Source organism: Gopherus evgoodei, chromosome 12, assembly GCF_007399415.2.
Source record: "Gopherus evgoodei ecotype Sinaloan lineage chromosome 12, rGopEvg1_v1.p, whole genome shotgun sequence".
Taxonomy (NCBI): domain Eukaryota; kingdom Metazoa; phylum Chordata; order Testudines; family Testudinidae; genus Gopherus; species Gopherus evgoodei.
This window is the reverse complement of record NC_044333.1, coordinates 41810840-41831188: the sequence shown is the minus strand read 5'-3', so window position 1 is coordinate 41831188 and position 20349 is coordinate 41810840. Positions and strand designations below refer to the sequence as shown.

Below are 20349 nucleotides of genomic sequence, written 5' to 3'. Positions count from 1 at the left end.
CATCCCCCTGGGCCCCGGCTGCTCAGAGAGACGGGGACAGAAGCAGGGTTAAATTCAACTGGAGCTGTGCTGAGCAGAGCTCTGGCAAATATTTTCAACCCCCCTGGAGTTTTTATAGCATTTTGGGGCTGGGGGGGCGCTCTGGGAAATACTCTGTAAGAATTTAAGCTCTGCACAGAACCTCTCTCTTCACAGGACTGTATAGATCTGCCACCTTCACAGAGTCACACGCAACCCCCTAAGCGGCTGCTGATCGTTTATTGCACAAGAAATTGGCATCACTGAGGCAGGATGGTGCAGTACAAAACTATCAAGGTTACCGCTCAAAAGCTATTGCAATTTGTTGTATCCACAGACTTCATTATATACAGCTATGTACACAGATTCCCACCCCCCCACCCACCACACTTGGGCCATTGCTGTCCTCAGGCCTTGGAAGGGTGAACTCTCTGTGGCAGCAGCCTCAGCTGGCAGAGGCTGTAGAATAAGGAAACAGCAGAGAGCTGGATTCTGCCCTCGCTTACAGCAGCGTAACTCCAAGAGCTTCTGAGCTCCACCGCGGTCTGTGACAGGAGAATCAGGCCAAGAGTTTCCACCTGAACCCACAAACGGAGCAAAGGCCACACGAGCTCTTCACACAGCTGCCAGCCGCAGGGCAAGTCGGGAGGGGTCACTGGTTTAAAAGGCTCTCTGCTCAGTTCAGTGGCGACAGAGCCCATTTCACAGCCCTCAGCTGCAGTCGCTACAGGACCAGAGCGCGAGAGAACAGCGCGTTGTCTGTACAAAACACCAGCGGAGCCTCTAGGATCCTATTAAAGAGCATCACCACCACCTAGCAAGACATTCCATTTAAATAGTTAAATAAAGAGCCCAGGGGCCACACACGCTCGCAAATCAAAGCACAGGCCTACGCCCCCGCCTGCCCTGCCTCGGGGCGGCCCTCCCCACTGGTCACTCCTTGGGGGCAGAGCTCCCAGCCACACTCATCCTGTGCTGAGACAGCTGAAAGGAAAAGGGGGCCCCCCAATCACTGGGGGGAAGGAGCCGGCTGACGGGCAAGGGGAGTTTTGCCATTACCTCTGTTGGGGGCAGGATTGGGCTCCTGGATATCACTACCCAGGACCACCTGAGCAGGAGCTCTAGTTACTTTAATCGATACACCAGGGAAAACAGAAGTGAAAAACGACACTTAAAAAGCAGTTCCCTCTTTCTTTGACTGCAGCTAACTCCAAAAAGCCCTGTCCAGCCCTAGACCCTGGCAGGAGCTTCCCGAGACAGAAGTGCCCACCCGGCCCTGCTGTCTCGGGCCATTCCGAGCTCTGGCCTCTGGCGGCTGCAGCGAGCAGCCCCAATCCAAAGGGACGCAGGGCCACAGCTAACCGGCTCCGTGCACTAACAAAGGAAAGACGCCGCAGGAAATCACTGGGTTTGTTCCGAATTCTCTGCTTTTCATTCAGTCGGTGCCCGTTTTCCAGGTGGCAGAGGTAATGATTGCACACGTTTCTTTGGTGCAAAGTGGCTCGGGGAGAGGGAGGTGTCTTCACTACTGCCCAGCCTTGGGGGGTCCCTGCTGCAGGCCCAAAGACCCCAAGATCTGGAGCTCAGACACTGGGCTGCAATTGGATAGTGACTGGAACTTGTACAGGATCCGGCCCCCAGGAGGGCACCACGAGGCAAGGGGCCAGTGATTCAGCCCCCTCCCAGCCCTTCGCTTCATTCCCCCTCAGTAGTGGCATACGGGCCGCTCGTGTCCATCTCCTCCCTTACATCTTGGGCTCACTTTGGAGGTGGGGGGGCGGCCTGTCCACCATTGGGCTGCATTGGCACAAGCCTAACCCAGGAACAAGAGTGACAGACCAACTCCCAGGGAGGGAGACAAACTGCTCAGTGACGGGCGCTCTCTGCCCGCCCTGAGAGTCAGAGCATCCAGCATGCAGCCTGCTGGGACGCTGCTCTGCCCTGGGCCGGCCGCGGGGGGCTGGGGAAGGAGCAAGCAGCATTACTCCTGGCCAAAGCCTTCTGTCTCCTCAATGGCATACAGCAGCTTCTCCTTCAGCTGTTCATAGCTCTTGTAGGGAGGAAGATCCAGGCGGTTAAAGCTGGAGAGAAAACAAAGCCTGTCAATGCAGTGTCAATTTCCCCCTTCCACTGCCTCATGCGCTCATGAGGCAGGGGCATCTCCCTGCTCTCTCAGCCATGCTCGGGGGCTGCATTTGGGATGCATAAGCTGGCCCCAGCACACAGAAGTTGTGGCCACATCCCCTGCAAAGCCCATGGTGGAACTGGTTTGAGAGGAAGCAAGGGGCAGCCCCACACAGACTGCTTGGATTCACCCCCAGCTGCTCCAAGAGGAATGAGACTCACCAGGTGTGACTCCGGGGCAGCCACGTCTCTTTGCCAACTTTATCGATGCAGAACTTCTGTGGCCCATTACTGCCTGTCAGTCACAAACAGAACAACTCCTTACACTACAGGAAAGGAAACCCTGAAAGCTGGAAAGGAAACTTCACGCAACATCTAGCGAACCTCTGGAACTCTGCTACAAGATCATTGAGGCAAAGAGCTCAGTAGGGATTTATATAAACATTTCCCTTATCAGGTAATACAGCTCTCGTGCTCCAGGGCTTAAGCCAACATTATCTGCCTGGGATCAGGAAGAAATTTCCCTGATAGGTATGTTAGTGCATAAATGGCCACTAAGGGGTTTCTTCTACCTTCCTCTGAAGCAGCTGGTACTGGCCACTGACAGGATGCTGGACTAGACAGACCACTCATCTGGCATGCGATGGCAAAGCTGGGCTACTGGTGGCAGTCCGTCCGAGATCACCAAACCAGACTAGAGAGCAGGACTAACAGCTCTTTAAACAGCTACATATAATGTGCAGGAAGAAAAACTTGTCATGGGGGATTTCAGTCTGAGGGATATACACTGGAGGTCTCCTGCTGTCGTGATGGAAATGTCCCTGGAGTTTCTAAAAATTATAGACAATTTTCTAACTCAAGAAATATTGCAACCAGCTCAGGGTAATTCCATATAAGACCTCATTTTGATATCTGAAGATGAACTGATCACTGAATAAAAATTGTGGTTGCCTAGGTGAAACTGGTCATGGTGGATTACATTTGTTATAAGTAAACAGTATATAGTCCTGACCAGTAATACATGTACTTTGGGCTGAAAGTTGAAAATCATTATGAGTAAAAATGATTACAAAGCAAAATTTAAACAATTTAAACAAAACATGGAAGATAATAGGGAGTTGTCTAGGACAACAAAACTTAATACCCAACAAAACACAATTTCACAATTACAAAGGAATGCTTCTTCAATTAAAAAATATCCTGATTAATAAGTAAAAACAGAACTAAAAATAATATATAACAAATGGAAAAAGAAGGAAGTTGATAGTAATGACTATAAATTAACAGTGATGAAATGCAGACTACTGATAAGGGAGGCTAAAGGGATCAGTGAAAAAAATCTATGCTCAGTAGGTTTAAGGAATATTCACAGCTCCATGGAATATACACAGCTTACAGTAATAATGGAATACTTTCTATTTCAACAGTAACAAGGGAGGATGTTAAATAGCAAAGGCTAAAGTTAAACATTTTTAAACATGCAGGATCGGATAACTTCAATTCAAGAGTTTTAAAACAATTGACTGAGGAACTCTCTGAGCCACTGATATTTAACAAATTTTCGAACACTGGGGAAATTCCAGGGGACTGGGAAAAAAACCAGTGAGAGAGTATTTAATAAGGGAAAACAGGATAACCTGGGTAACTATATGCTGACTAGGTTTACATCAATTCCACGAAAACAATGGAAAGGCCATTCAGTAAAGAATGAAATCATGGTAGCGTAATTAATTCCAAGCAGCCTGGTTTTATGGAAATTCGGTTTTGTCGAACAATACTGCTCCCATTGTTTGATGAGATTACAGGTTTGGTTGGCAAAGATAACCGTATTGACAGATATCCGACTGCTGTAAGGCATTTAGCCTAGTACAGTATAACATTTGGTTAAAAACTTGAGCGCTGGGGGGATTCTGTCCCTTCGCTTACTTCCCTGCCTTTGTATATGCTCTGAGCTGTACCGCGGAAAGGCGAGTGGAACAGTCATAACGCTGCCCCCCTCTGCTCCCCGCCATTCCACACCACTGGACTATCGCAAGTCTCTCTCTCCTTTATCCCCCCGCCCCCTTCCTGTGCCCCCTGGGGCAGCTACGAGATAAATACCAATGAGCTCTGGGAATCCTCCAACTGGTAGGCGGCAGGTCCCTGTAACGAACTGTAAAAGCCTGATCCTCTTCTCATTGTCCATCTCCTTAATCACCTGCAACCAACAGAGTAGATGCAATGAGACGGGGATTCTGCCATCACCTGTGTGCTCCTGGCTTCAGCAATGGGGATTGGGGGGCCTGGGGCAACATCTCCCATTCCTGCCTCAGTGGCTCCTGCCAGCTCCAACAGGAAACCAAATCGCAAAAAACACAGAGCGTCCTCCAGACGCTGAGGCTGCAGGATCTAATCTACAATCCACAGGGATGCGGGATGGGAGCAGCGCCCAGCCTAAGAATGCTCCGGAAAGATGACTCCGCACCCGACCCCGAGTCTCCTGCTGTCATTCCCGGGCACAGGCTTTACCCCACACTGCCCTGGCTGAGGACCAGTTTGCTCCCCTTCTGTCCTGATCACTCACTGAGAAGAGGGCTGCTTCATTTCCAGCCTCTTTTGTCACCGTCTCCCATCCTGCCTCCCCCAGAGCAGCAGCTATTGCTGGAAACAGGCTGACCAGTAAGTGCTGCCTGCTGCCCTGAGCAACTCTGCCAGCTACGACCAAGCCCTCGTGCTGGAGATGAGCTTGGTTTCAGCTCATTCTGCCTGCAGGCTGGTGAGCAGTGGAGCCTGGCAGTGGAGCCAGACTGATCCTGCCACCCAACCCCACTCCCGCTCGCTGGCCAAGGAGGACTCCCAGGTGCCATTCAGGCTCACCTGCCAGAACCACTGGATCTGCTTGCTGTTCTTGGTGTAGTGCCGGTAGATGGTGTTCTTCTGCCAGTCGCTCATGTCCATCTCCTGCATGCCGCAGAGCATCAGCTAGGGAACCAGGGGACAAGTCAGCAGCCAAGCCACAGACTCCCCCACCTGCACTCTACGCAGGAGAACGGCGGGAGGGGCACATGCACAATTCCTCCAGGGTCGGGCTAGGCAGTGGGGTTCCATTTCCGCCCACGCCCCAGGCACTGGAGAAGTCAGGGGCTTGGCAGGAAGTCTCCAGCCTAGCAGTAGGTCACCTGCTCTACAGGCCCAACACCTTCCAGCAGGTGGTACGAGAGCTTGTGTCCGGATAATGTCCCCGTCAGTGCCGCATTTCAGGAGCAGAGTTAAATACAAACTGTATTTTCACTAGGCCCTGAGTGCGCACGCACGCGGGCGTGCATGTCTCTCTCTCTCTCTCTCTCGGTCATTAGCCAGCAGCCCCTCTTGCCCCAGCTGATGCTAGGACCTCTCTGCTGTGGGACAGCGAGCACCAATGCTCGGGACTCACCCAGCCAGGGGCGCGGAGACCCAGCACGCACTGACTCACCTCTAGCTCCTTCTCATCGAAGTACCGCAGCCACTCCAGTGGTGCCACCTCATTGAAGCCATCCAGGAAGGCCTTGGTCTGCTCCTCCACACCCCGTGTGAACCTCCAGTCTGTCAGTAGCCTGAAAGGGCAGACATGCAACCCGGGGCGCACCCCAGCCAGCCCTCAGACATGGGACCCACAACCCTGCAGGATCCCGCCAGCCCTGCTGTCTGAACCTCTGATGTTCCCGCCCAGCAGCAGGGCTAGTGCAGGGAGAGGAGCCTGGCAAATTCTCAAGGTTCCTCCAGATCCTTTCTTGTGTTGTGCTCCTGCCTCCCAAAGCCCAGAGTGGTGGCTCTCTGAGGTCCCTGTTGGCAGAGGGCACTTTGGGAACAGAGACCTGCTGTCGTGGGTGCGCTAGCAATGCTTGTCCACAAGAGATGCACCAACTCAAACCAGGTTTGGGGGATTCTTCTGCTGCCTGGGCCCAACTCAGCACAGAAACAGCAGCACCCAGAGCTGTGGTGGACAGGCAGCTGAGCGGTTGCAGCCACAGGGCCTGGGGCAGAGGGTCTTTAAACCACAATCGGAGGACTTCAATAACTCAGACATAGGTTAGGGGTTTGTTACAGGAGTGGGTGGGTGAGATTCTGTGGCCTCCTTTGTGCAGGAGGTCAGACTAGATGATCATAATGGTCCCTTCTGACCTTAAAGTCTATGAGATAAGAACCTCCCCCAATGCTCTACCTCCCCTCTCAGAAAGTGCTGGCAAAACCGTCCCTACCACCAGAGCCAGATTCCAGATTGAGCATTCAGAGCTGGGGCAGGGCCACCCAGCCCACAGCCCATCTCCTTGTGCCTGCTGCCTATGTCAAAGCTAAGTAGCCCCAGCAGCAGCGCCATGCCCCCGAGCCCCACACTCCATGCCAAGGTAGGGGGAGAGCCCAGGCACTGGTACTTACATGATATACTCTTCCTTATTCTCCTCCGTCACCCGGATACTCTCCCCTCCTTCCTTCAGCTCGTGTGTTGTCACCTTGCCCAGAATCTCCATGTCCTGGATGAAGTACAGCTCCAAACCACATTCCTCCAGGCTGTTCTCCCTGGGGGAGAAGCGACACAAGGAACGTTAGCCTGGCTGCACCCAGCAAGGCCTTGGCACAGTGAGATCTGGCAGGATGAGGGCCGCAGCACTCCCTATGGGTACCCTGCATGCCGTGGGATGGGTGGCTTTTCTGCAGCTGCTTGGAGATTTCACAGGCTCACGTGCACACGTTGGTGGGTCTGATACACCAGGCCCGAGGCAAGATCCTCAGCACCCCAAGCCCTGGCGTGTGGCCGAAGACCACCCTGTATGGGACTTTACCCCATCACCCCTAGAAAAGCAGGGCCCCTGGGCTGGCAGGGGAGAGGCACTGACTTGATCCAGACGATGGAGTTGTAGAACTCAGGGTCAATGGATTCCAGGTCCTTCAGCGTGGGTCTTTTGTTAAGCATGCGTTTGTAGAAGGGGAGCGTGAAGCCAGTGTCAATGAATTTTCCATGATACAGCGCCTGTGTGGGAGAGAACATGCTGGTCACAGGCTCTGGGTCCCAGCATGGCCACGGACGCTGCCAAAAGCGACAGCTGGCAGCAGAACATAGCGACCAAAGCACCCAACACTGGTCCTCTTCCACTCCTGCCAGGTGGCTGAGGGACTCGCGTGCCGGGGATCCTGAGGCTAGCCACTGAGCCAAGCGGGACACTGAGCCTCCTGGGGCCACCAAGCACAGCTGGCCAGGGGACAGGGCCCAGAGGCTTGTGACTAGGAGAATGTGACCCCTCATGATGACAGCCCAGCCCTGAGTCCCAGAGGGGCAGCTCTCTTGGCAGCACAGGAGTCCTGCCTGCAGGGCCGGGGGTGCAGAGCACCCAACTTCCCTCCCACCCCCAATTCCATGGCGTCTCCCTCTCCCTTTGCAGCTCTATGAAGAGCACTTGTTTAAACCGCCCTGGATCCTGGCTTCCAGAAGCCACAAGGCTAAGGCAGCCAAAAACAATGTAGACGCTTGTCTGGAGCAGCCCAGCGGTGATTAATAGTCAGGGAGTTTATGGGGATCCGGCTCTGCTCCGAGCAGGGCTGGGCGGCTGGGGGAGACCTGGGAAGAATGTACCAGCTTCCTGAGCATGGCACCATGGAGGGGCTGATCCCAGAGCCAGGGGACTCTGAGCCTCAGCCCCCGCCAGGCCTGAGCCCCAGGTTGTTGGGACAGGAGACTGGGCTCAGGCCACCAGAGACAGGGGAGTCACGCTGGGGTTTGGGCAGCTGGAAAATCTCACGTTGCTGGGGCTAAAAATAGTCCCCAAAGCTGCAGATCCACTGGAACACTGGGGTGGCAGCCAAGGAGCTGGGCACATCCCCGCAGTACAGCTGGGCGAGGCCCCAGGAACCACCTCCGATACAGACACCCCCTCCCCAAACCTCCTCCAATACAGACATCCCCCCTCTGACCACCTCCTCCGATACACAGACACCCCCCCACTCAACCTCCTCCAATACAGACATCCCCCCTCTGACCACCTCCTCTGATACACAGACACCCCCCCACTCAACCTCCTCCAATACAGACATCCCCCCTCTGACCACCTCCTCCGATACACAGACACCCCCCCACTCAACCTCCTCCAATACAGACATCCCCCCTCTGACCACCTCCTCCGATACACAGACACCCCCCCCACTCAACCTCCTCCAATACAGACATCCCCCCTCTGACCACCTCCTCCGATACACAGACACCCCCTCCCCAAACCTCCTCTGATACACAGACCCCCTCTCTGATACATAGATACCGCCCCCAACCTCCTCCAATACACACACACACACATGCCCCCACACACTCACCCTCTGGTCACCTCCTCTGATACACAGACCCTTCCCCTGAACCTCCTCCGATAGACACAGACACCCTCTCCAATACACAGATACCCCCCAACCTTCTCCAATACACACACACACACCAATCCCCCCTCTGGCCACCTCCTCTGATACACAGACACCTCCGATACACAGACCCCCCCCCCCCGAACTTCCTCTGATACACAGCCCCCCCAAAACCTCCTCCAATACTCACACACACACACACACACACACCCCTTCTCCGATACACAGACACCCCCTCTGAATTCCCTCCGATACACAGACCTCCCCTCTGGCCACCTCCTCCAATACACAGACACCCCCCCCAACCTCCTCCAATACACAGACACCCCCTCAGGCCACCTCCTCCGACACATAGACCCCGTTCCCCTATCCTCCTCCGATACACAGACTGACCCCCCTGCACCCTTCTAGCCACCGACTGAACCTCCTCCACAGACACACACCCCTCTGGACACCCCAGCAAACCTCCTCTGATACACAGACCCACCCGTTCTGGCCAGCCCGATGTGCCTCCTGTGATACACAGGCCCTGCTCTGGCCCCACAATACACAGCCCCCCAGTGACAGCCCTCTCACCACCACCCCAGACACAGAGCCCAGAGCCCCCCGCCCCACTCACAGTGCACCCTGACCCCCAAGCTGTTCCTGAGGCTGCGGATCTGCTGGAGCCCACAGGCCGGCGAAGCACACGGCTCCTCCGCTCCGAGTCCTGGCCTCCGAGATGGAGCCACCTTTGCCCTCCCCACTCCCCATGTCGAGGCTGGGCCCCACAAGCGGCCAGCTGCTCCCCCAGCACAGAGACCAGCTGCTCCTGCACACCCCACCCGGGCCAGCCAGCCTCCGGGGCCAAGGCCTGGAACATTTTCGGGCTGGAGTGGCTACGTCCCATCCAAACCCAGGGCCCCACCCGCTCGCCATGCGTGGGGCCAGGCCTGCTCTCCTCACTGACTGGCTCCTTTCTCCCGCCCGGAGCCGGGCGCTCACCATGGCGATGAAGCGGCCGATGAAGCGGAAGTAGGTGAGGTGGTCGGGGTTGATGGAGGAGGCGGGGTTGATCTGCAGGCAGTAGTTGTTCTTCCCGGCGTATTCGAACAGGCAGTACATGGGGTTGAGCACCTCGTGGGACAAGAGGAAGAACCATTCCCTGGGGGACGAGAGACCAGAGCGCAGTGACAGGGGTGCACGGTGCCCCAAGAGGGCAGAGCTGCAGCCGCTCCACTCCTGCTCTCCAGGGCTCCGGGAGACCAGCTGGCAGGGGGGCCTGGGCCTGGGCCCACTGGCCCCTGCATACAAGAGCTTCACCTGAGGAAAGGGAGCAGCCCAGATGGCTTCACTCGACCCGCGCGTCCCTTCTTCCGCAGCACCCCCAGACACACCAGCCCGGCTCTGCTGTGTGCAGACTGAACAGTCCTGACCCTTTCGGAGACAACGGGGTGGGTAGGGGGTTCCCACTATCCCATGCCAGCCTCTATCCCAGAGACAGCTGCATTTCAGCACTGCTACATGTAGCCTGGGAAGCATTTTAGGAGACAGCAGCTTGGAAAGCATCCCAGTGAACGTGGGCCCTGGTGCACCCAGCACTCACTGGTATCGGCCCATGGCCCAGTGGGGGTGCCAGGGGCCCCAGAGAACGCCTGTCCTACACACACACCTCTCCCTGCCCAGGTCTGCACACTTCCACCAGCCACACACACCTGCCTGCTTGCCTGTCCCTGCCACACTCACCCACTCACCACCCACCCACACACAACCCCCACATGCCTGCACACCCCCAGTGCACCATACCCAGAGCACGGACACCGCCCCGCCCCCCCAGCCTGCCTGCGCCCAGAGCATGGACACACACACACACAGCCCCCATGCCCAGAGCACAGACACTGCCCACCGCCCCCCCAAAGGCTGCACACACCCAGAGCAGACACCCACACCCACCCCCCCACCCCTGCCCACGCCCAGAGCACAGACACCTGCCCCCTCTTGCCCAGAGCACAAACACACACCCCAGCCTGCTCACGCTCAGAGCACAGACACCGCCCCGCTCCCCGGCCTGCTCACGCCCAGAGCACTGACACCGCCCCCCTCCCCGGCCTGCCCACGCCCAGAGCACAGACACCGCCCCCCTCCCCGGCCTGCCCACGCCCAGAGCACAGACACCGCCCCCCACAGCCTGTTCACGCCCAGAGCACACAGACACACCCCTGTGCACATGCCTGCAAACACACCTGGCCACGCCCAGAGCAGGTGCACACGTATGTGCACATGCCTGCACGCACACACCCAAGCCCAGCACGCACACACGTGCCCACCCCCAGAGCACATACACACGCACACCCACACACCCCTACCCGCGCCCCAGAGCACACGCACACCTGTGTGCCCTTCCTGTCTCTGCTTCCTCTCCCCCCATGAGCCTCGCCTCCCGTGGCTCCCTCCCGTGCAGGGAACACTGCCCCTTCTTGGCTAGTTAGCTCTGTGGAGAAGCACAGGAGAGGCGCATGGTCTTTGCCTTGGTCCTCCCTAGCAGCGCAGGGAGACGAGTCGTCCTCCAACGCAGAGCGCGCCCGGTATCCTGTCCGTGGTTCTACCCTGTGGTAGAACAGCATGACGTAACCTACCATAGGGTAAAACCACTGGCAGGACACAGAGAGAGACAGAGCAGGAGCCCACGGACCAGAGATGGGAGCAGGGTCACCGTGGAGAAGGAGGAGTTGGGGTGTTACAGACACGAGGACACCAGGGAGCCGGGGGGAGGAAGAAGAGTTAGCACCAAGCCAAGCACCCAGGCAGAGGCAGACTGGGGCCAGCAGTGACACAGACACCTCCTCTGACCCAACACTGCACCAGGAGGCTTTCCCCAGAGCCCCCGGCTCAGCCCCTTCACCCCACAGGGGCACGGGCAGAGCCCCCCCACACTGCAGCCCCAGGGGGGCAGGCAGAGCCCCCCCACCACAGCCCCCCCCATTCTCCAGCCCCAGGGGCACAGGCAGAGCTGCCCCAATTCCCCAGCCCCAAGGGCACGGGCGGAGCCCCCCCCATTCCCCAGCCCCAAGGGTACGGGCAGAGCCCGGTGTGGGGCACTCTGGCTCTGTTTTGTTACTGTGGTGCACACGGGATTCAGGCCGTTTCTCATTCAAACCCAGCAGGACGTGCCCTGGGCTTCTCTGTCACAGCTGGTGCTTGGCAGGCCCCTGGGAGAGGAACACGAGATGCCCCAAGCCTCTCCCTGGGCCCCATTACGGGCAAGCTGCCCGGCGGCAGCACAGGCGCCTGTTCGCCCAGCAGGACTCACCTTGCAATGCCGCCATAGTCCAGCCCCTCCTCGCCGCGCATGATGATGTACAGCCTGCGCCGCAGATCATAGGGCTTCATGTTCATAATCTACAAGGGGGAAAAGATGGGACGCATCACCCACAGGAGCCCGGCTCCTGCATCCCTGGTACCCTCCTACACGGCCCCCTTCAGGGTGCCATGCTCTGCCTGTGGCCTCCCTGCGCAGGGACTTACCTGCTGGAAGGAGTCCTCAAAGAGCGTCTGCCGAGAAACGCTGATCTTCACGTGGCTGGGCAGTGCGTTTGACTGCAACCAAACACAGGGACTGGGCTCAGAGTCAGCACAGCTCTGCCCTCCCAGTGAGCCGCCTGCACCCCTTCCAGCCCCCCCTCCCTGCCCCACTTCCCAGTACTCACGTGACACAGGAAGCGGAACTGGTGATATTTCCAGCGAAAGCTTCGGTCATAAGCCCCAGGGGAACCCCCCTGCTTATTCCTACAGGAGCAAACACATGGGCCTTGGCTGAGAACCTCCCGCCCTGTGCACTGGCAGAGCCACCTCCTCCAGGAGCCATGCCCCAGCCCCAGCCCGGAGAGCTCCCCCACAACACAGCAGCCACCACCTGCTCTGTGGCTGGGCCTGGCCAGCCTTTGCACAGAGGGGCACTAGGGGAACAGAAGCCCGGCGTGAGCGCGCCCGTATCAGGGAGTGGGGCGGCACGACCACCAGCCATCGGTTACTCGGACCCAGGGCCCCAGGCCACACTGCAGGTGCACAAGGTGCTGCACTAACAGTGGCACTTGGCATCTTCCCAGGGCCTTTTGAGAGCCTCGCCCCTGCTGATGGGGGGGGAGTGAGTGGCCCAAGGCTACCGAGCCAACCACAGGCAGAGTGGAGAACAGAAGTGCCGGGGCACAGGTCCGCCCAGCAGCACGCGGCAGTCGGAGGAGGAGGAGGAGGGGCCCTGGCAGGAAGCGCCTTACCCAGACTCAAAGCCGGGGCGCGGGTCTTTGAAGGTGGTGGTGCGAGTGTTGTGATCCACAAAGTAGCGCACCCCCTCGCTGGTGTACTTCATCTCCCAGCGAGGCGGCAGGGCCGGCTCCTGGATCATCCTGCCCAGTACAAGGAAAAGATTCCTGGACACATGGCCCACTGGGGGCAAGAGGGTCCCGTTCCCCCTGCATGGCCTGCTCCGGCACCCCCAGGCAGAGAACAAGTGCAGCTCCTGGCCCCGAGCCCCTCATGCCTTGTGCTGCTCCCCTAAGCCCAGGAAGCCCTTCCATGCTGCAGGACTGGCGGGGACCTGGGAGACACCTGCTTCAGCCCTGGGCCAGGAGCCCTGCCCCGGTTGATGTCAGCCCAGGAGACGGACTCCAGCCATCTCCCAGGAGAAGTGCCCAATGGGGAGCACAGCACCGCACCCCCGGCCACCGCAGTGACACCCCCAGGACTCGCTCTGGCTGCAGTGGCCCAGCGTGGGGTGGAAACCGAACCCGAGCACAGAGCCATGCAGTAGGAGGGGACAGGGACCTCAGGGGGCCTACATGGGAAGTGCCTTCTCCTGCCCAAACCAGCCCAGACTGTTCCCCTTGCGTGGGGGCCTGGGCCATGGCTGCCTCCTGGCAGATGATCTCAGACAAGATTCCCAGGGGAAACCAGTGTACCCCCACCCCCTGCTTAGGCACTGCCTTGCTGCAGTTCTGGCGCTTGCCTTTTCCACAAGGGCCCCTGCCGGCAGGTGTCGGTTTGCAGGACTGCTCCGGGACCCACATCCTGAGCTCTCAGTCGCGGGGATACTAGCACAAAGCTCTGTTGCGGTTAGGGGCCCACGAGTCAGAGCGTGACCTAGCCAAGCAAAGGTGGCGCCCTACCCCTGCGTGCGAGGATCCTCCCACTGGGTGGTCCGCGTGTTGTGGTTCACGTAATACACTTGTCCGTTGTCCTGTCTCTTTTCTAAGAGAGAAAGATGGGGGGGAGAGAGAGAGAGAGAGAGTTACCCTGACCTCTCCGGCCCGTTCGCGCCACTCTGCACTAGTCCAGGGGATGGCGCTGGCCTCCTGCCTTTCAGGGAATGGTGACACTGCGGTCACAGGTGCGGCTGCAGCTCGTGTAGACATGCCGGATCTCTGCAGGGATGAAGCAGCCACATGGCTACAGTGTTGGCTAGCCATGCCCGAGACGACCAGGGTGCAGGTGGGCTGGTACAGCCACGCTGAGGCTAGTGAGGTCAGAGCTAGCGGGGAAATCTCCACGCACCGCAGTCACACCCGGGGCACAGCGCACACCACAGGCTGGATGCTGAAAGGGCCTTTTGTAACTCTCAGCTCCTCAGGAGCAGGGAATCACCTGGGGCTCCGCTCCTTGCAAAGGGATGGCATTCCCCTGTCCCCGCAGCTTGGCACTAGGGAAAATCTTTGGTCGAAGGCTGGAGAAAATGGAGCATGAGAAGGAACAGCAGAAATTACGGACAACATCCTGCAAAGCAGGGTCCCTGCCCATGCTTCGTGGGCTCTGGTGCCTGACACAGAGCTCAACACCCTGAGCACTCTGGGCTGGGCTGGGCTTGGGCTTGGGCTTGGGCTTGGCCGGGCCGGGGCACAGAGAAGCAGAGACACAGGATGGGCAGTTTCTGGGAAGAGTGCTGCAACTAGCCTTGTCCTGCCACATGGGTGTGCACATGCCTCCCGCCCCCCGCTGCATGTGCCGCATATATCCCCCCCCGCAGCCACATGCACACCTCTCACACCCCTTCCCCTTTCCGCTGCATGTGCTGCACACATTACCCCCCGGCCACATGCACACGCCTCCTGCCCCCTGCTGCCTGCACCGCATACATACCCCCCGCCCCCTCAACCACATGCACACCCCTCACACCCCTTCCCCTTCCCGCTGCATGTGCCGCATACATAACGCCCCGCCCCTCCGTCCACATGCACACACCTCCCACCCGCCCCCCGCTGCATGTGCAGCATACATCCCCCCCGGCCACATGCACACCTCTCACACCCCTTCCCCTTCCCGCTGCATGCGCTGCATACATAACCCCCTGGCTGCATGCACACACTTCCCGCCCCCCGCTGCCTGCGCCACATACATACCCCCCAACCCCCCAGCCGCATGCACACCCCTCACACCCCTTCCTGCTGCATATGCCGCATACATAACCCCCCAGCAGCATGCACACCCCTCACACCCCTTCCCCTTCCCGCTGTATGTGCTGCATACATAACCCCCGGTCGCATGCACATGCCTCCTGCCCCCTGCTGCCTGCGCCGCATACATACCCCCTGCCCCCCCCACCACATGCACACCCCTCACACCCCTTCCCGCTGCATATGCCGCATACATACCCCCCGCCCCCCAACCACATGCACACCCCTCACACCCCTTCCCCTTCCCACTGCATGTGCCGCATATATAACCCCCCGCCCCTACGTCCACATGCACACGCCTCCCACCCCCCCGCTGCCTGCATGTGCCGCATACATCACCCCCCCAACCCCAGCTGCATGCACACTCCTCACACCGCTTCCCACTGCATGTGCCACATATATACCCTCCTCCCCCGGCCATATGGGTGTGCACACGCCTCCTGCCCCCTGCTGCATTTGCCACATATATAACTCCCCCTACCCCCCAGGCCACATGCACACTCCTCACACCCCTTCCCCTTCCCGCTGTATACATACCCCTGCCCCCGTACCTGTATCCCTCCTCCTGGCCGCAGGCACCCCCCTCACATCCCTTCCCCTTCGCACTGCATGAGCTGCATACACACCCCTGCCCCCCACCTGTATCCTTCCCCCTGGCCGCAGGCACCCCCCTCACATCCCTTCCCCTTCGCGCTGCATGAGCTGCATACACACCCCTGCCCCCCACCTGTATCCTTCCCCCTGGCCGCATGCACCCCCACACACACACACATATTCCCCCCAGCTGCATGCACCGCATATGCACCCCCTCCTCCACCCACATCCCTCCCCCACTGCATGCACCCCCTCACACACCCCTCCTCCACACATGCCTCCCCCACACCCACCTACTCCCCAACACACAGACCCCCACTAGAGTGCACACCAAGATACACACACCCAAACAAGTATCAGAGGGGTAGCCGTGTTAGTCTGGATCTGTAAAAGCAGCAAAGAATCCTGTGGCACCTTATAGACTAACAGACGGTTTGGAGCGTGAGCTTTCGTGGGTGAAGACCCATTCGTCGGTGGGTAATATGTATGCACGGATCCGACGAAGTGGGTCTTCACCCACGAAAGCTCATGCTCCAATATATCTGTTAGTCTATTAGGTGCCACAGGATTCTTTGCTGCTTTTACACCCAAACAAAGAGTTCTCCGTGTACAGCTTTCCTGAGCCCTCGGTACACCTCTATATGTACCTATACTCCAGGTACACTCCTCCCTTCACACACACCTCTTGTCATCACTTTGCCTCTCCTCTATACCCAGACACACTCACTGCCCGTCACATACAGACACAACCGCCTCCCGATACACACAGACACGCACACCCCACACAACTGCGCATGCTCCCAGGTACCCCTGCCCCGAGCCACGCTGCACGGAGGCCCTGCTCGCGGGCACCCTCAAGGCACTGGCCCTATTGTGGGCCACTAGCCCTGCCTGCTCCTGCACAGACTACAGGGAAGAGCTGAGTTTCCCCAGTCACGGCATTTGCCCTGCTGCTTCACTGGAGAGGCCCAGCTGCTGGAGTGGCAGCACGCTAAGCGTGTGGCCCTGCTCACCTCCCGCTCCTGGGAGCTCCCCACCCTCCCACTGCCCTTCGCTGCTCCAGGCTGAGCTGGAGTCCCAGGCACCTCCTGGAGGGTGGCTCAGGCTGTAGTGCTAATTGGAAGCAGGCTCCCTTCCCCCTCCCCGCCTGGATGCTAAGGCAGCTCATGTGTTTGCTCCCACGCTCCAGGCTTTGACTGGAGCGCGCTCTCAGCCGGATGCACAGAGCAACCCAGGGCATGCCAGACTCTCCTCGCTGAGACCACAAAGTTATTGGAAATAAATCAGGGTCAGAAGCAGGGGGCAGGGAGCCAGTTAGGCCAGGGCTGGTGGTTCAGAGCACCTGGGAGCCAGCTCCCGCCCGCAGCCCCTGCTCCGCTCACAGGGGCCTTACTTCGGGCTAGTGCTACAAGCTGAGAGTTGCTGGAACCCCTCAAGTGACCCAGGCCAATGCCCCTCCTGCACAGGGCCCAAGCACCACAGCAGCTGCAGGGAGCAGCACCCAGAAACCTGATAGAGCCAGCGCTGCCCTGAGCCGCCTGCATGCAGCAGCGCCTGCTGGGCTCTCCCTTGGACTGTCAGCTCCTCCATGGCCCCACCTGAGCCGGGCCACCACCCCGGGGCCCTGGAGTCACCCAGCCCACAACTGAGCCAGGCCCCCAGCCCCAGGGCCTGACGTCATCCAGCCCACAGCCCACTCCCCACTTGTACTACACACGGAATTCAAGGGGGCTCCCTCAGAGAAGACACAAGCCAGCAAGGTAAGGATTTCAGGTGTCAGGGACGGGGAAGCTCTGTTAAGTCCAGCTCATCAACTAGGGTCAGGGCTGGGCTCATGCCAGGTGTCTTGCCCAGGACGGTATTAAACGACTGAAGCAGCTGGGTTTCCACCTTGCCCCCTTGACAGCCTGGTGCCTCTGACTGCCAGGATGCTGGGCCAAGAGCCACCCTGCATTTTCCTTCTCTCTCACCCCGTGGCCTCTCCTTGGCTCACACTCTATGGTCCCCCCACCCTGGGGCTCACACCCCAAGTAGCTGTTGACAGTTTCCCTGGTGTCAAGATAGGAAAACAGCTGCTGCCACCAGCAGTCCCATCAGCAGGCTGTTAACCCCTCCCCCAGCCCCTGCAGCCCTGCTCCAATCTCCCTACAACTAACGGGGCTTAGGCGCTGGGGCCCTCGGATCCAGACACTCCGCAGCCCCAAGTCTCCATGTCGCTTGCTGGGGGCAGCACTCATACCCAGCCGGCCACCCACCCGCCCAGCCAGCTGCTGTGGGGTGGGTTATTAGAGCATCTGGCCTATGCCCACGTCTCTAGTCTCTCTAGGCACCTTTGTATTGTGTCTGTCCTCAAGGAGGGTTGACTGTCACATGCCATGAACACGGTGGTAACGGCGTCTGCCAGCAAACCCAGGCAATGACTCCTGTTCTCTCTGCAGCCCCATGGTCCCGGCTTCATAACCACAACCCCCAAACTTGATTATTCCCTGGGGGTAAGGGGGGTGATTCCGACTCCCCCCCCCTCGGCCAGCTTTCAGCCCAGCTGGAGAAATCGCCCAGCGGAGCTGTTACCTGAGAAGTGGGGGGGGGGCACGTGCTAAACACCCTCTTGTACAGGCTGCCCTGTCCTAGCAGCGCCTCCAGGGCACCCCCTTGCGTACACGGGGCTCTCTCTGCTCTACACCCTGGTTCAGAAACCCCATTTCAAAACGATCCAGCGCTCCCAGGATGGACCACGTCCCCCATCCGTGCCCATCATCCCCCAAAGTTTCAGCAGCAGCTCCTGCCCAGCTCTCTCCGGTACCACAGGATACTCCCCTGGGCACACGCTGCTGCCACTCCCTAGATCTCCACTAAGTGGCTGTCCCATCCCCACATTACCCACAACCCACCTCACTCTGGACTAGCATCATTTGGTTCAGATGCGACACGAAAAAGGCAGGTGCCTGGTGGAGCCCAGTGGAAAGCAATAGCACCGAGAACGGACCACAGCAAATTCCCAATGTAGACTTCCTGCTGGACACCATCAGCAAGAGGCCTTCCCCCATGGCAGAGCCTTTCCTCCTATTCCCAAATGCAAAGGGGGAGCTTACCTCGGCAGACAGACCCAGGCAGAAGAGCCAACCTCTCCAACTCCTCCTAGAGTTCACGCAATAATGGCAGCTGCTGCTGGGTTTAGTCAACAGGGAGCAAACCCAGAGAGCTGGGCACCTCTGGACTCAAAACGCTGGATTTAAAAAGTCCAGGCTGGCGAGGATATCTGGCAGATCCACCTCCCAGGCAGCATGGACGGTGGGACAATGTCATCTTCCCTATGCTCACACACCCCAGCAATAATGCAGAGGGAACGAGCCCCTAAGAACATAGGTTCCTCCCCCCCCAAGAGCAGTCAGCCAGCGGAAAGGTGCTGCTGGAAGGGACGGACGGCGCAGGAAGGGTTTGAGCCCTGGAGTGGGGGTGGTGCCAGGTGAGCAGCAGAAGTGAGAGAGGAGGGGAGAAGGCTTGGTACTTACCCCAGCCGGGAGGAAGGGGGCCCAGAGGATCATTGTCAGACGGGGCGCCAGACGACTGGAGACAGCAGAGGGGGCAAAAATACAAAACAACACAGAGCCGGGAGTGAGATGAGCAGGGAGGTGGGGGCAGGTTCCCCGCTCTCCTCTCAACCCCAACTCTCAGCACAGGGAAACAGAGCTTGCTGCTAAGGAACTAAAAACAACTTGCACGTTCGGAGTGAAAAAAGCCCAAGCTAGACCACGGCCGGGGCAGCAGGAGCAGGGGCTGCAGGAGAGAGGAGCAGGGCTGGCTGGAACATCCAGCTGTGCACGGCTGCTCTGCTCCTGCTGGCCAAGGCAACTGATATCACCACCACAGTTACACCTCCAACCTTCTCCAAGAACCACACACAAGAGGGGAAAAAATAGCGCAGGCCTTTCCAATGAAATCATTCCCACAAGCCCTGTCCACGCCCAGTGCTTCCTGGCTCAGCCTGCAGCCTCCCCCGCCTCCCCCTTCGCAACAAACTGTGAAAGCGAGCGGCAGTGTGCGAGATGCACTCCAACTGAGGAAACATTCATGCCCGCACAGACAGGCGTCTCCCTGAGCCCCCTGCACGTCCCCACCCCCAACAGGTCCACTGCACAAAGCACCTTTATTCTGATTCAGGGCGAGCCGAGCAGCCTGAACTGGGGGCTGCTGGCCTGGCACTGTTTAGATTAACCCCCCTCCCTGGCTTTGCTGGGAGGTCTCCTGGGGATGGCCCGCCAGACCAAACAGGCCAGGATTCAGGAGAGTAGGGGGCTCAGCATACACTTCTCAGTGTTAAATAAGAAACATATTGTCACTAAAACGGCCTTTTCATTTCCCCTCTTAACGTTAAAGTGTGGGCTTTGGGGGCTCACGCTGCGGGGCAGGCCCCGGATCCGGAGCTGACTGGTTTGAGGAAGGGAGCAGCGCGCCATGCACAGAAACCCATCCAGGACTCAGGGAAACACCACGGCATTGCCAACTCCTTCCCCACCCCACGGGGAAACAACAAACGTCCACACACAGCTTCCACTCTGAGCCACGGGGCTGCCTATAGCCCCTGGGCAAGGCACAAGGCATCTCCTGCTGCCTGCCAACAGAACTGCACTTGTGTCAGAGGGTGCAGGTGAACCCGAGGGGGCCATGTGAAATCCCGTGGGGTGAGACAGGACATGGGATTGGGAACAAACAGAACCCATGGCAGTCAAGGCCCCTTCTCCCCACACAATCTGCCGAGCAGGGACTGGGGTGAGCAGGCCATGGCCATGCTGAGAAATCCTGGCTCATATCGCAGGCTGTTTCAGCTGCCCCT

The 20349-nt window shown here is 58.6% G+C and overlaps 1 protein-coding gene across 2 annotated transcripts in view; it reads right to left on the bottom strand.

Annotated features, from left to right (window-relative positions):
• Window positions 1-239: 239 nt before the first annotated feature.
• WWP2 (WW domain containing E3 ubiquitin protein ligase 2) overlaps window positions 240-20349 on the bottom strand; it is an 84367-nt gene continuing 64257 nt past the window's right edge. The window contains exons 11-25 of one of the 2 annotated variants that reach the window (XM_030581830.1): window positions 19028-19082; window positions 13641-13722; window positions 12753-12881; window positions 12186-12264; window positions 12004-12075; window positions 11789-11877; window positions 9484-9643; window positions 6996-7129; window positions 6538-6678; window positions 5594-5714; window positions 4999-5103; window positions 4243-4339; window positions 2365-2437; window positions 2004-2099; window positions 240-832 (exon numbers count right to left, since the gene is read on the bottom strand). In XM_030581830.1, the coding sequence (XP_030437690.1) occupies window positions 823-832; window positions 2004-2099; window positions 2365-2437; window positions 4243-4339; window positions 4999-5103; window positions 5594-5714; window positions 6538-6678; window positions 6996-7129; window positions 9484-9643; window positions 11789-11877; window positions 12004-12075; window positions 12186-12264; window positions 12753-12881; window positions 13641-13722; window positions 19028-19082 (1443 nt within the window). In that variant the 3' untranslated portion in view covers window positions 240-822. Of the gene's footprint in view, window positions 2100-2364; window positions 2438-4242; window positions 4340-4998; window positions 5104-5593; window positions 5715-6537; window positions 6679-6995; window positions 7130-9483; window positions 9644-11788; window positions 11878-12003; window positions 12076-12185; window positions 12265-12752; window positions 12882-13640; window positions 13723-19027; window positions 19083-20349 lie in introns of both variants that reach the window. The other variant, XM_030581831.1, reaches the window with a different exon arrangement.